The sequence below is a fragment of the Mustela nigripes genome, chromosome 2 (genome assembly GCF_022355385.1).
Source record: "Mustela nigripes isolate SB6536 chromosome 2, MUSNIG.SB6536, whole genome shotgun sequence".
Lineage (NCBI taxonomy): Eukaryota > Metazoa > Chordata > Mammalia > Carnivora > Mustelidae > Mustela > Mustela nigripes.
In genome coordinates, this window is record NC_081558.1 from 1,285,454 (window position 1) to 1,299,138 (window position 13,685).

General features: G+C 63.8%; 1 protein-coding gene across 1 annotated transcript in view; it reads right to left on the reverse strand.

Moving 5' to 3' along the window:
* Positions 1-59: 59 nt before the first annotated feature.
* The window catches only part of AP3D1 (adaptor related protein complex 3 subunit delta 1), a 35,689-nt gene continuing 22,063 nt past the window's right edge, over positions 60-13,685 (reverse strand). The window contains exons 14-32 of the mRNA XM_059388551.1: positions 13,452-13,682; positions 12,464-12,695; positions 11,403-11,548; positions 11,018-11,159; positions 10,286-10,357; positions 9,522-9,597; positions 8,893-9,095; positions 8,397-8,470; positions 8,116-8,311; positions 7,721-7,780; positions 7,186-7,299; positions 6,168-6,314; positions 5,781-5,828; positions 5,172-5,361; positions 4,822-4,910; positions 4,656-4,741; positions 4,354-4,475; positions 4,183-4,262; positions 60-1,095 (exon numbers count right to left, since the gene is read on the reverse strand). Of these exons, the coding sequence (XP_059244534.1) occupies positions 1,000-1,095; positions 4,183-4,262; positions 4,354-4,475; positions 4,656-4,741; positions 4,822-4,910; positions 5,172-5,361; positions 5,781-5,828; positions 6,168-6,314; positions 7,186-7,299; positions 7,721-7,780; positions 8,116-8,311; positions 8,397-8,470; positions 8,893-9,095; positions 9,522-9,597; positions 10,286-10,357; positions 11,018-11,159; positions 11,403-11,548; positions 12,464-12,695; positions 13,452-13,682 (2,404 nt within the window). The 3' untranslated portion in view covers positions 60-999. The remainder of the gene's footprint in view (positions 1,096-4,182; positions 4,263-4,353; positions 4,476-4,655; positions 4,742-4,821; positions 4,911-5,171; positions 5,362-5,780; positions 5,829-6,167; positions 6,315-7,185; positions 7,300-7,720; positions 7,781-8,115; positions 8,312-8,396; positions 8,471-8,892; positions 9,096-9,521; positions 9,598-10,285; positions 10,358-11,017; positions 11,160-11,402; positions 11,549-12,463; positions 12,696-13,451; positions 13,683-13,685) is intronic.

Genomic DNA, 13,685 nt, shown 5'->3' on the forward strand with positions numbered 1-13,685 from the left:
GGAGGGGCTCCCCTGGAGATCACCAGGCGCGCGGACACGGGCTCAGGACATCCACCAGGTAAGTGTCTGTTTCACAAGTTTATTGGATCATCTGGACACACAATCATTACAGCAGCGGGACAAGTCTCTCCTCTACCTGGGAATGTCGACAGCGAATCGATCCTCACATGACACGCCACACAGTGCTGACGTTCTAGCGCCACGGCACAGGATTCCGGAAGAGGTTACTCTACATGCTAAAGTGACCGTGGGCATCAGGAGGAAGGTACGTCAGCGAGGACCGTCCCCCACCCCCGCTGCCCTGAGGCAGTGCCTCACAGGCGTGGAACGGGTCTCCGTGCCTCGCTCCGTGGGCTACGTTCTGGGGCCGGGCCACCCTAGGAGTATGTCTTCCTGGCAGCGGCGGGCACCCTGTGGAGCGTTTGGTGACGGGAAGGACCTGGAATCCCCAATGACCCACCACTCACCAAACACTGCCGACGGACACACAGCTCACTACAGGGGACACCGTGAACCAGCAGGGTCTGGGTTCTGCGCCATCGGGGCTTCTGACCGGACCCCCACCGCGGGTGGCGGCCCCCCAGTCCGACACACGAACACGTGGTGGGGCGCAAAGAACACGACAGACAGCAGCCTGCACGACCCTCTGGCCAGCAGGCGTCTTGACCCACGGCCGGGAGGGCGAGGAGTGTCTCTGCAGTGAGCAGGTGCCCGCGGGCAGGGCACCTGGAGGACTCGTGGGCCTCGGAGGGCCTCTCGGGAGCAGGATAAACCACGCGGCGCCGTCCACGGCGCACCCGCAGCCCGGACGGCGGTTCCATCTGCTACCCACGCGGCGTCGCTACCGCAGGCCCCGCCTGAGGAGGGCAGCCTCAGCGCTTCTCCCCAAAGAGTGCAAAGAGTCAAAGTAAAAACGCCGACAGGATACATCAATGCAACGCGTCACCTCGCCCGGCCAACAGAGGCGCCCCATCCCGGCGAGGGCGAGGCAGCGGCCGCTCAGCACTGGGCCAGCGTGGCCTTCATCTCTTCCAGCAAGCTGCCCAGCAGCGCCGCGTCGCTGCACTTCCCGTCGACGGACACGGACTTCTCCCCCTGCAAACGGGAACCACCACAGAATTTTGAAATATGACATGAAAAACACGACAGTATGTTCGTCCTTTTGCTTTTTCACAGCGCCTTGCTCAGTGTTCTAAGAACCCAAACGAGGCCGGGTCCCGGGGGGATGCAGAGTCTACCCTGGATGAGGGAGGAGCCCAGCTGAGGCGTGGGGCAGCCCGGGGTGGACTGAGGATCGAGACCGGCCCCGGATAACCCTGATCTGGTGCCGTGCGGGGCTGGGCAGCACAGGGCCACGAGCAAACCCCACACCCTTGCCGGGGGCCTTGGAGGAGCATCCAGAACCTCAAAGATCCCGAAAGGCTGGTGGGGAAAGCAACCATTAAAGCTGTTCACAAGGTGCCGGCCTGGTTCCCCAGCACGGACCATGCACGGACGTCGCCCTCCAGTGCGCACATCCCGCGGGTCCGCGGCTGGGCCACGCTGGCCAGCAGGCCGGGGGCGGGCAGACAGACATGCGCCGGAGCCAGAGCCCCGCCAGCTGCAGCCTGTGCTCACACCTGCCCGGCATGAGCATGGGCCCGAATCATGCCGCATCCGAAGATCCGGAACCCCAGCTCAGCCCAGTGGAAAACAGCGCAAGTGGCCAGGCTGGGGCGAGGCAGCCGTGGGACCGTCCACTGCAGGCCTATGAGCAGCCCCCAGTGTCAGAGACAAACAGGAAAACAGAACATCTCAGCAGCAAAAAGGCAAGATCTCAAGAACCTCCCGCCCCGCATGGAAATTCTAGATCTGAACACACCAGCCGCAACACGACACACGCGCAGGGCAGGCCCAATGGCACGACGGCTGTGAGAGAAGAGAATCGTGCAGGGCGGCAGACAGCTGCGCCGGGACAGACAGAGGGTGCGCGCGAGCAGGGATGGGAACACATGTCCCAGACGCCGGTCACCAGAACACCGCAGGGGCAGTACGAAGGCCCCAGTGCCAAGAAAGAATTTAAAAACAAAATGATTTCAGAGAGCGAGCGCATGCAGGCACGTGCGCACGAGTGCGAGAATCTTCACGGTGAATCAGTCACTCCCCCGCAAGAGCAGAGCCCGAGGTGGGGCTTGATCTCATGACCCCCAGACCATGACCTGGGCCCAAACCATGAGATAGAAGCTCAAATGACTGAGCCCCCTCGAGAAAAGACTTAGGTAATAGCTGAAAACTTCCCAGACTTTGCAAAACGTGTGAAAATGCAAACACAAAAAAGCGAGCAGACTCCCAGCAGCTAGAGGGCCGAGCAGTGGTTGCCGCTGACAGAGAAGCCCGCAGGGCAGCGCGACCCCACGTCCTCCCACTAGGACGGGGCAAGGGCCGGGGAGCTTGCAGGCAATACCTGGCTGCAAAAGCAAGTGGCGTGACTCTACACTTTTCTGGGGAAAGGTTTTATTTTTAAGTCATCTCTACTACGGCAGGGCTCCAACTCGTGAGCCTGAGATCAAGCGTCAGGTGCTCCCCCGACTCAGCCAGCCATGCGCCCTGGTGGCTGTGTGAACTCAAAGCACTGTGAGGTCAGCAACACTGGTCCTGGGGAAGGACCTGCAACCCATGGACGGCCAGGGCGTGCTGGGGGACCGCGGAGACCGCTGGGCCGGCCAGCGCTGAGCCAAGACACAGGATGGGGAGGGCGGAGCAGAACCGGGGGGGGGGGGGCAGACGGGGAAGAAGGCAGGAGACCCGAGCACGGTCTACGTGGCTGCCGTGGACAGCGCGTGCGAGCCCTCCTTCCAATAAGACAGACACACGTCGACACTGATCACAAGACGGCAAAAGGGGTTTTCTCTCTGACATCGAACAGAGCCCCGGGTGGCAGAGTAAATCCCGTGAGATGAAGACAGGCGTCTGTGGGTCAGGACGCCATGCCTCTCCATCGATGCACCGGCCGGCACACACAGAGCAAGTCCTGACGGCACGAGGCAAGAGAAGCCTGCGCCACTCACTCCGGCATCCACGGAGCCGGCGACACTGCCTGCAGGGGGCCTGGACCCGAAGGGGTGGTGCACTTGGCGGGCACAGCACTCACCACCTCCACGCACCCATGGAATGCCACCCACCACAAACGACCACGCCCGCAGCCAGAACACAAACCTCAACACTTCCCAAGGCCCCAAACAGAAGCCGTGCGCCCTCCAACCAGAGCGGCCCCAAACTAGCAGTAGAAAACCACCCAAACACACCACGCTTCTCTGTAACCGCTGGGTTACAGGCGTGGGAACAGACATCAGAAAATGTTGGGAACTGTACCGAAATATGAAAATGGAACACATAAAGATTTGCGGGGATCAGCTGAAGAGCTGCTTCGAGGGAAAGATACAGGATCAAACCCTAATGAGAGAAGGAAAGTCTTTGCTTCTGCCTAAACCAATGTACGAGAGCAAAATACACCAAAAGTGGGCAGGAAGAAAAAGAACAGAACTCCACAAAATTTACTTAATGCTTAAAATACAGCAAAGTTTCTAAAAAAGATAGTTTTGTTTTACTTGAAAGTAGGTTCCACACCCAGCATGGAGCCCACGGTGGGGCTAGAACGTCCGACAGCAAGATTGAGACCCGAGCTGAGATCAAGAGACAAACTCTGAAATGACAGCCACCCAGGCACCCCGGAAAGGTCCTTAAAAACAAAACAAAACAAAAAAACAACAGAACTGATAAGCTTCTCCCCCAGAATGGCCAAAAAAAGTGAGAAAGCACACACTGCCAAGGTCAGGAACGAGGAAGGCACCGCCCTGGACCCCTCGGACACAAAGGAGAGAACCGCCAGAGACTCCTTCCGCGTCGGCCGGCAGCTCAGGTGAAGGACACCGCCCCCCCGCCAGGGCTCACCTGAGAGGGAGCAGGTAAGTGGAGGCCCGGCACCAGTCGGAGCCCGAGAACCGCAGACAGAAGCCTGGTGCAGCCCCCGCCCAGCCGGCTTTCCCGCTGAATCCCAGGGAAGGCTCCAGAAGCACGAGACCTCCGCACGGCCTCTCCCAAGACAGACGCAGGAGAGGGCGCCCCCCTCCCAGCTCCCACGAGGAGACGGGACAGAGCCCTGAACGCGGGCTCCTGGGCCCCCGGCAACACGCCCGGGCTCACCTTCTTCACCAGGAGGCAGACGTGGTGGCCCTGGATGGAGCGGCTGTACATGGAGGCGCAGGAGTCGACTCTCTCCACCACTGCAACAGGGGGGCGGGTGAGGCCGGAGCTGGCCTACCGGGAGCAGAGGCGCCGCCACCCCAGCCTCAGAAGCCACGTCCCAGCTCTTACCAGAAAAATGGTGATGAAAACAGATTTTTGCCAGAAGATTCTGGAAGGACATACTAATGCCATCGACTTTGATTGAGCTCATGCTCAGGTCCCCAGACTCCAACAACTTGGCAAAGGCATCACTGTGGGAAGGACACAAGACAGAGGCCGATGACAGGCAGGCTGCCCAGCCCCCTCCGGTGGTCCCTCCCTTTGTGGAGAGCGGCGCACCTGTAGCAGGCGTCGTGACCACGTGTGGAAGTGGGGAGGGGCGCACCTGTAGCGGGTGACGGGACACAGGTGGGGGTCGGGGAGGGGCGCACCTGTAGCAGGGCGTCGTGACCAAGTATGAGGTGCAGCTGAAATGCAGCTGGAAGTCCAGCTTCTCGTGGGTCGAGCCCTCGTCGTTCTGCGGGAGCGGGCGCACAGAATGAGCGGGGCGCGGGGCACCATCCCATGGGCTCCCGACGCCGCCTCGAGCCCTGCTACCTTGGCGATGAAGGACAAGGTCCCCTTGAGCTTCTGGGCCGTGACGATGCTCCGGATGGTGAACACAAACTGGGCCTCGTTGGAGACGCCTGGGGAGGGGGAAGGTACGGGCCTGAGAGCGGCGTGGGGCGGCGTCCGGCTGCCGTCCCGCACCCTGGCAGGTGGCAGGGACGTGACCCCACCCAGGGCCTGTTCTCAGCGCTGCCCACCCTGGTCAGAAAACTGGGCTCAGCCCCTGAGAGACAGCAGGTGACGAGGGTGGGGAGTCCCCAGGACGGAGCAGAGGAGTCGTGCCAGCAGGAGCCCCCGGCCTCCCCCCAGGCCCAGTGTCCTGCCGGCGGCCCGCACACCTGGGGGCAACTGGAAAGGCACGGGGACCCCATCGTGAACGGAGGAGCCCTCGGGCCGGGCCAGTTTGGTGTTGAGCGAGTCCAGCACGCTGAGCTCCATGTTCTTCAGGAAGCTGTTGCTCTGATTCTCCAGGACGACGGACACAGTGACCTGGCTGTCCTTCTGCAGGCTTCCCTGGATGTCGTATGTCTGCGGGGCAAGGTCGGGGTCAGCCTGTGCCCCCCAGGCCCGCTACCGAGCCTGCACGAGGGGCCCGAGGAGGGCCAGCCACACTTGCTGGGCAAACGCAGATCACCTCCGAGAAGCAAAACTCCCCAAATCCCCAAACAAGAAACAGGCTCTGGCACAGCTGCGGTTCAAGCCGCTCTCCCGCATCCTCTGCCAGCCTCTGCCCATCACGCTGGCCCTCGGGCCCACCCACCGAAAGTACCCCGTGCACCGCCCCCACTGGAAAGGCTCCCGGGCAGGAGGCTCTAGAAGCAGGAGCCCTGGGACAGAGGCACTCGCGGCCCCCACTACCCCCAAGACCCCACTGCCGCCTCCACGCACCCAGAGAAAGGACCCCAGTCTGCTCCAGCCCCGTGCTCCGAGTTACCCACACTGCTCACCATCTTGATGTAGGAATTCTCAGCCAAGAGGCAGTAGCTGGACACGGGCTAGAAACAAAACAAAACGCAGCTTTGGCCAGACAGAACTTGCAGGTGGCAGACGCCCACAGAATGGAGCCTGTCCTGCCCTGTGCCAAGGGCTCCGGATGGGAAACACTGGGACCGTGACAATGGGGCGGGGGCAAGGAGACCCCCAGCCCCGGGGCCTGGCCAACATGTGCCCGCACCTCAGGGACTCCTGCCACACGACAGCACTGCCTCTCTGACGCCAAAGCCCCCGGGGCTCACCCACCCGTGCCCACCAAGGCCCCGCTGCCCGCGGCTCCCAGCCTCGGCCCAGCTGCGGGGTGCCCCGGGCCCATGGGAGGCGAGCGCAGTACCCCTCACCGGGAGAGGGTCCTCGTCGAGAGCGCCGTTCTCCACGGGCTCTGCCGCCCCGTCGCTGGCAGGTTTCTTCTTCTTGGGTTTCTTCTTGTCTTTTGATCTCTCCTCCTTCTCCTTCTTGTGCTTCTTCTTCTTATGCTTAGAAGGTTTCTGGAACAAAACACGATCAGGGTCAACTCCCAGACTTCTCTGGCCACTGGCGCCCACAGCGAGGAACGGCCCAGGCCGCGGGGGCTCAGGAGGCTGCAGACCCAGCCGACGGAGTGACCAGCCCGCGGCACAGCAGACAGAGTGGCAAGCCCCAGGCCCATGGGATGGAGGTGAGGACCTGAAAGCCCACCGCTCAGCGGGACAGTCACTGGCCACAGGCACAACCCATAGGGAGACCAGTAAAAACCCAGATGCCAGTTCCCCACTGCACCCGAGCTGAAGAGAACACACGTCCACGAAGAAACTTGCCCGCCCACATTCACAGGAGACGAACCGCAACAACCGAAAGGTAGAAACTTCAGTGGGAGAGTGAAGACACAAATCATGTCCACCACACGCAGAAGTGTCCCTCGGCCGTGGACAGGAGCCAGGCGCCCTGACACACTGCCCCAGGGAGGGACCCTGAGCCCACAATGCTCTGGGAGGGAACCAGACACAGTCCACACGTGACACATCCAGACCAGGCTCCTCCATGGACGGGAATGGAGCTCGTGGGGCCGGGGAGGATGGGGGGTGATGGCTTATGGGGGCGGGGTTGCTTTTGGGTAACAAAACATTCTGGAACTAGAGAGAATGGCACAACCTTGTGGACGCACTGAATGCCACTGAACCACACACCTTAAAGAATCAACCTCTATCGCATATGAGTGACAGCAAAACTGTCGTGACAACCGAAGCCCAGAGCGAACCGACCGGAACCCGCCCTGGCCCCAGCAGCCCCCACCGCCCCACGGGATTCGGCAACCGGCCCGAGTCTGCAGCGCGGCCGTGCAGCCCGCTCCCTGACAGCCGGCACGGGCACCGCTCCCACCTTCTCGGGGTCGCGCTCGTCGTCGTCCTCCGCCTCGTCCGCCGGCTCCTCTCTCCTGGCCTCCTCACCCTCTTCCTGAGCGGCAGCGATGACGGCATTTGCTCCGGGCTCTTCCTACGGGGAGCCGGGTGGGGGGACTCAGGCGGGCGGCCGGGCCCGGGCGTCCTCCACCCCCACACCCCAACCCTGCCTCCCTGGTCAGCAGCAAGGCGTGTGGCCACCGGGCAGTGAGAGCGGCTGGCAGAGGTCCGAAGCCGGCTGCAGGTCCCGTGAGCAGCCTAAGCCTGGCCCCCCGGCCCCATCCTTAAGAGGAAGCAACAGCTCGAGGCCACGTCCGGCACAGGAGCCCAGGCCGTGCTGAGGGCCGTTCCTCCGGCCACTGACTGGGCCAGACCACAGGCATGGGACCTGGCCGGTCTGTGCAAGGGCGCCCCAACATCCCACACCCCTGAACGCCTCGGAGAGGGAAACTGACTGAGGCTGGTGAACGCTCGTGCCCCCCGCCAACCCGGGGAGGACCGTGTGGGGCTCTTACTGGGGCCGGGGGCACAGCAGACAGCGGCGTGGTGGACAGCCAGAAGTCCAAGTCCTCGCCCTAAAACCACAAAAGAGAGGCTTTGGGCTTAAACAGCAGGACAGGCTACAGACGGCACCGGGGGGCGGGGGGAGTTCCCACCCCCAACCAGACGGCGGCCTCAGCTCTGGGACCCACGCGCGCGGCGAGCCAACCGCAACGTCAGGGCCGGAGGCCGGGGCACTCCTAGCTCACTGTCCACTGGAACAGCAGCCTCCGATGTCCCAACAGCAGCACGAGAGAAAGCGGCCCGGCCCACAGGTCCGCGCTGCTTTACGAGCCCCAGCCCTCCCCCGGCGCCCACACAGGCGGGCGGACGGACGGGACGGCCAGCGCGGGGCTCCGCGGCCACGTACCGGCTTCTCCTCCTTCCCTTCCTTCTCCCGCTCCTTCTCCCTGGGCTGCTTCTCCTTCTCCCTGAGCTTCTTCTCCTTTTTCTTGGGCTTCTTGGGCTTCTTTTCCGTGACGGGGACGTGCTCCTTCTCAGGAGACTTAGAGGTGTCTGCGTTTCTGTGTTTCTGGACGGGCAGCTTCTCGCTGTCAGCTAGGGGCCTGGGCAGGCGGGTCACAGAGTGAGGGGACAGGGACACAGAGAACACCGACGGCCCGGGGGCAGTCCTGGCCCCGCCGCGCTTACCTGTCCAGGTCGATGTCCAGGGCCCTATAGGGGTCGTTGGGGTCTTTGTCGTCCTCGTCACTAGGCAGAGCGTTCTGAGGGAGAGACGAACGCTGTGTCTGAGCCCAACAGGTCCGTGGAACCCTTCAACCCCTTCTCAGAAAGGGACAACCTGGGCGCCTGGGTGGCTTAGCTGGTTAAGCGACTACCTTCGGCTCAGGTCATGACCCTGGAGTACCAGGATCGAGGCCCACGTCAGGATCCCCGCTGGGCCGGGAGTCTGCCTCTCTCCCTGCCCCTGCCCTCCTTATGTTCTCTCTCTCTCTCAGAAAATAAAATCGTAACCAGGCCCACGCCGGAGAGGAGAGCGCATCTGGGGCAGGACCCGCGGCTGGGATGTGGGCTCCCACTCACAGCTCAAGAGCCCTCTCCGAGCTCTGCGGGCAGAGAAAGCCCGTGACGAGGGAGCCTGCTTTCTGCCACAGGCGCGAGGGTGGGGGCGCCCCACGGGGCTGACCTCAGGCATCTCCTCAGTGACGATGTCCACCTGCTGTGCCGGGGCGACGTCCTCGTCGCTCTCCGAGAGCAGCGAGCCGCGGCGCCGCGCCCGGCCCTTCCGCTCCTTGTCCTTCTTCTTCTTCTTCTTCCTGTCCTTCTCCAGCCTCTGGCGCTGCCTCCGCTCCTCCTCCAGCTTCACGTACTGGTCCGACGCGGGCATCCCTGCGGGTGCGCACAGAACCCGGCGCTCAGCCGCCGCCCTGCCATCGGCTGGATCGCCTCCGGCCCCGAGCGCCGCGTGTGGGCAAGGGGGCCCCCAGGGGCTCAGTGGGGAGAGCCCACCGTGGTCTGTGTGAGAGGGAGGCGAGCCGGGCTTTCTGAATGCCAACGGGCAGGCCAGCGCAGTGGGGGCGGGTGGGGGGTTGGGGCCTAGGGAAGGAATGAGGGGCACCCTGGGCCCTGGGCCTCTGACCCCCGTTAACCCTCTCAGCCGGGACCTACCGCAGCCGAGGTGGCAGCACAGGTCCAGCCGAAAGCGTGCGTGACAGGAGGCATGGCCAGGCCTGATGCCACCTGGGAACTGGACCCGGCTGCCACCCCCTTGCCAACAGGGGCTCCCTGGGTGCCAGGGCCCATGCTGATACTTGCCTGGCACCTTCAGGGGCACCGACAGGTCTATCTGCACCACTGGAATGTGCTCCACGCCTGGCAGGTCCTGGTACCGCTGGAGAAGCACCGAGGTGTCACCACGCATAACAGATGACAGAAAGGGACGTGTGTGCAGCAGCTACGGCCCAGCACAGAACGCGTGGATGGCCTGGGACGTGTGGGATCCCACTGGGGGCCCTCACATGCCAAGGGGCGTCTGGGGGGGGGACAGCGTGGCTCCCTACAGACTGCGGGACTGGTCTGTCACCGAGAATAAGTCCCCTCAGGGGGAAGCTTCCGCCTGCCTTTCCTGGCTGTGTCCCCGCTTCAGCTGAGAGGAGCGATGCAAACCCGAGCCCAGTGAGCACTTGGTGGCCCCCACGGCAGCCAGAGTCAGAGAGCCGGACGCCACGCGAGCCGGCGAGGGCGTGCGTGGCAGGTGGGGGCCGTCTGCAGGCCCTGAGAAGGCTGAGCAGAGTCACGGGGTGACCCGGCAATCCCAAAGAGGGAACCGAGCGCGCGTATGCAGCCCTGCCGGGCCAGGGGAGCCCAGCGTGGGGAGGACATGGGTCAAGCTCTGGCACGGTGTGTGGCCTTCACTTGACATCGTGGGCAGGACCTGCCCGGCAGCGGGGCCACGTGGGCGACCGGGACAGTGAGGCGCTGCCCCACAGCTGGAACTGGATGTCCTCCCCAGGGTGGATGGGGCCCTGGGGGCTGTGGGGGACAACAGTCTCCAGAGGACGACCTGGAACCAGTCATACCTTCTGGGGGGATGGGGAACTCTTGATGTAGAACGGGTTGTTGGCCTGTTCCTGCTTCCGGGCTTCTCGACGCTGCAGGGACAGGATTCAAGTGCACGTCCATGAACGCACGTGGGACACACACCCTCCCTGCTAGACCACAGAACTTCACCGTCAGCCCTCAGCCAACAGGAAGACCACGGCGGGCGCAGGACTGAGGTCAGGAATGACTCCAGGACGTGGGGGCGACCATCTCCGGTTTCAAGGACAGGAACTCAGAGAGGCTGGGTGAGCCACAGGAGGCCTCTCAGCTCCAAAGAGCCGAGCTGGCAGGTCACATCGTCTGAAGGCTCGGCCTGTGCATGGGTGGGGGGAAGGGCTCTGGGGGGCACCGCTCATCCAGAAACAGGGGAGCCAGACACAGCGGGCCGGGGGGAGGGGAGGACACGGCGCGTCTGCTCTGCTGCAGGCTGACGGTGTGCGCTGAAGTCCCGCAGCCCGGCGGCGCAGAGCAGCAGCCCCGGACACCCGGGCAGGCCCCCTCGGCACGCCCTGCGCTCCAGAGAAGCCACTTCGTGTTTCAACAAAACCCAACCCAGACTCCAGAGGGTACTCGGTGCTCCCTGGAGAAGCACAGCCCCAAAGCCGGAACTGCTAGGCCCGCGCACAGCACCCGTGGGCTCTGGGCAAGGCCATCAGCCCCGGAGGCCCCGGGGGGGGAAGACGCCCTGCCTCTGTACAGCTGGGGCTCACCCGGGCCAGCTCCTCCTCGTCAGCCTCGGGCTGCCGCTGCTTGACGTGGCGCTGCTCCTCCTCGTGGAAGATGGCCTTGGGCTTCTCGTCCTCGGACTCGCTGTCCGAGGGCGGCTCGTTGATCCAAGCATCCAGGTCCAGGCTAGAAGATATGGTGAGGTCACAGGGCAGCTCCGGCCCGTGTGCCCAGTGCTGGATGCTCACGGGTCACGCACAAAGCGGGAGCACCCCCGTCCTCTCGGAGACGATGACATGAAGGCTCAGCTGCTACTCGGGACCACAGCCACCCGGGACAGACACGCCGGGGAACGCCCCCCCGCACTTCTGCTCTCACTGTCCTGTCCGCCATCCTGGCCCATGTCCTCTGGCCCGCTGCGCAGCTCACCCTTCAGGAACTGGAACTTTCTTCTGTGCCTTGGGGGCCACCGGATTCAGCTCCCCTGCAAAAAGAGCGCTCACTTCTTCCGCCACCGGCACGTCCTTGGCCTGAAGCTTCTGGATGTGCTTGACCAGCTGCAAGATGCAGGAAGCCTGAGGGGACCACAGGGAAGTCACAAGGGGGTCACAGAGGCCTGGCTCCGAGGCCACCAGGCTCCACAGCTCACTGTTCACACCACGTGGATGCCCATCCCAAGGCGGGCGAGCGGGACGCGCTCTGCCCGAACTGCACGGAGAACATCCGGAGGCTCCCAGAAGCCAGGGGCTCCCCGGCAGGAACATCGGGCAAGGAAGAAACCAGCCCACGGCTAAGACATGGAGTCACAAGCAGAGGGAGCAAGGTCATCTGCGAGAACCACTCGGACAGGTCGGGGTGCCCCCAATGAGCCACAGCACCTGCCTCCGGGAGGCACACAGGCACCTCCCTGCTGCCGTCCTCTGCGGGCTCTGACTCAGGACTCTGTCCGAGTGTGGCTCCCAATGTGACGCTTGGTGGGGACCATGACCACCAGCTGAGCTGATGGCGTGTAGCTGCCCTCAACTGTGGAGCAACGGGGCCCACCGAGTGACCGCTGACACCCACGCGCAGTTAGCAGACGGAGAGCCTGTGCTGCCCCCGGAGCACCAGCAGTGGCCTGGCCGCGGGGCCCACAGCGCCAGCTCAAACGCCCGCCTGGCCCGCTGTCACGCCGCTTGTGCCAACCAGCTCTCCCCACGAAAGAACCCGGGTCCTCACCTGCCCAGAAACCCGCTGTCCACTGGACGCTTCCCTGGAAGGCTGGTGACGGGCCCCCGCTCGTTTGCTGTCTCGTCCCCCCACCCCGCCCCACCTGCGGGCCAGCATCCAGAGCCTCCCCTACCACGGGGGCCCGGACGTGCCCATGTGCCCCGCTAGGGTGGAGCCCTGGAAAACCGGAATTCTCCAAGTTGCCCTCGGAGAAAGGCAAAGCTGGCCACTGCCCGGGACAGAGGCTCTTCCAGACCTGGGAGCCCCCGAGTGACACTGACCCGCTCCTGGACCTCCAGGTCCGCGCTCTGCACGAACTGTGGCAGCCGCTCCACCATGAGCTGGGTGACGTCCTGGGCTGCCTCCGGCTCCGCGGCCTGCTCCTTCTGCTGCAGGATGGCTGCGTACAGCTTCACCACATTCTGCACGTACACAGCCTGGATGTGGCCGGGCAGGGTGGTGACCTTGGGCCGCAGCATGGCCTCGAGGGTCTGCTGGGGCTCCTGCAGGTGCCTGTGGACAGGGAGGGCCTGATGAGCACGCTGGTCCGGTGCAGATGTCGCCCCACGACAGGGCTCCCACGTGCGCGCTCCCCCAGCCGCGGGAGAAGAGAAAGGACTCTTAAGAATGAACAGACGGTCACAAACGGGCCGCAGAGAAAAACGGGCGGAAGACGAGCAAAAAGCACAGCAAGGGGGTGCCTGGGTGACTCAGTGGATTAGGCCGCTGCCTTCAGCTCAGGTCGTGGTCTCGGGGTCCTGGGATCGAGCCCCACATCTGCCTCAGCATCCATGCTGAGTGGAGCGCCCCCTCCCCCCCCCCCCCCCGCTGCCTGTCTCTCTGCCTGCTTGTGATCGCTCTTTATTTATGTGACAGAGAGAGCAATCACAAGCAGGCAAAGAGACAGGCAGAGAGAGATGAGGAAGCAGACTCCCCGCCAAGCAGAGCCTGATGCCGAGCTTGATCCCAGGACCCTCAGATCATGACCTGAGCCGAGGACAGAGGCTTTAACCCACTGAGTCACCCAGGCACCCCTAAATAAAATCTTAAACAAAAACAAAAACCACAGCGACAGCACCATCTGGGGGCGGAGGGTCTGTGACCACACGCGGCCCGGCTTCTCGCTTGCTCTCAGGGTGGCATGTGCACATGGAAAGGAACTCTTTCGGCAGAGGAAAACCCCGGGAAGGAGACTGGGGCAGCTGCCGGGGGCCCGGGGACACAGGGACACGGGCGTGCCGCCCCCACCCCCCTCCGGGCCGCACTCACTCGGAGAACTCGCCGCAGATCCAGGCGGCAGCGTACAGCACCTCGCAGATGCCGTTGCGCTGGGTGCTGCTGGCCACCAGGTGTGCGCGGTCGAGCAGCGCGGACATCTGCGACACCGCGAACTTGCGGATGGCCTTCACGCGGATAGCCACGTCCAGCATCTGTGCCGCGATGAGGTGGCCGTGGCGGGTGCCCTCAAGCCGGGTCAGCTCCACCAGGACGCTGATGTACCTG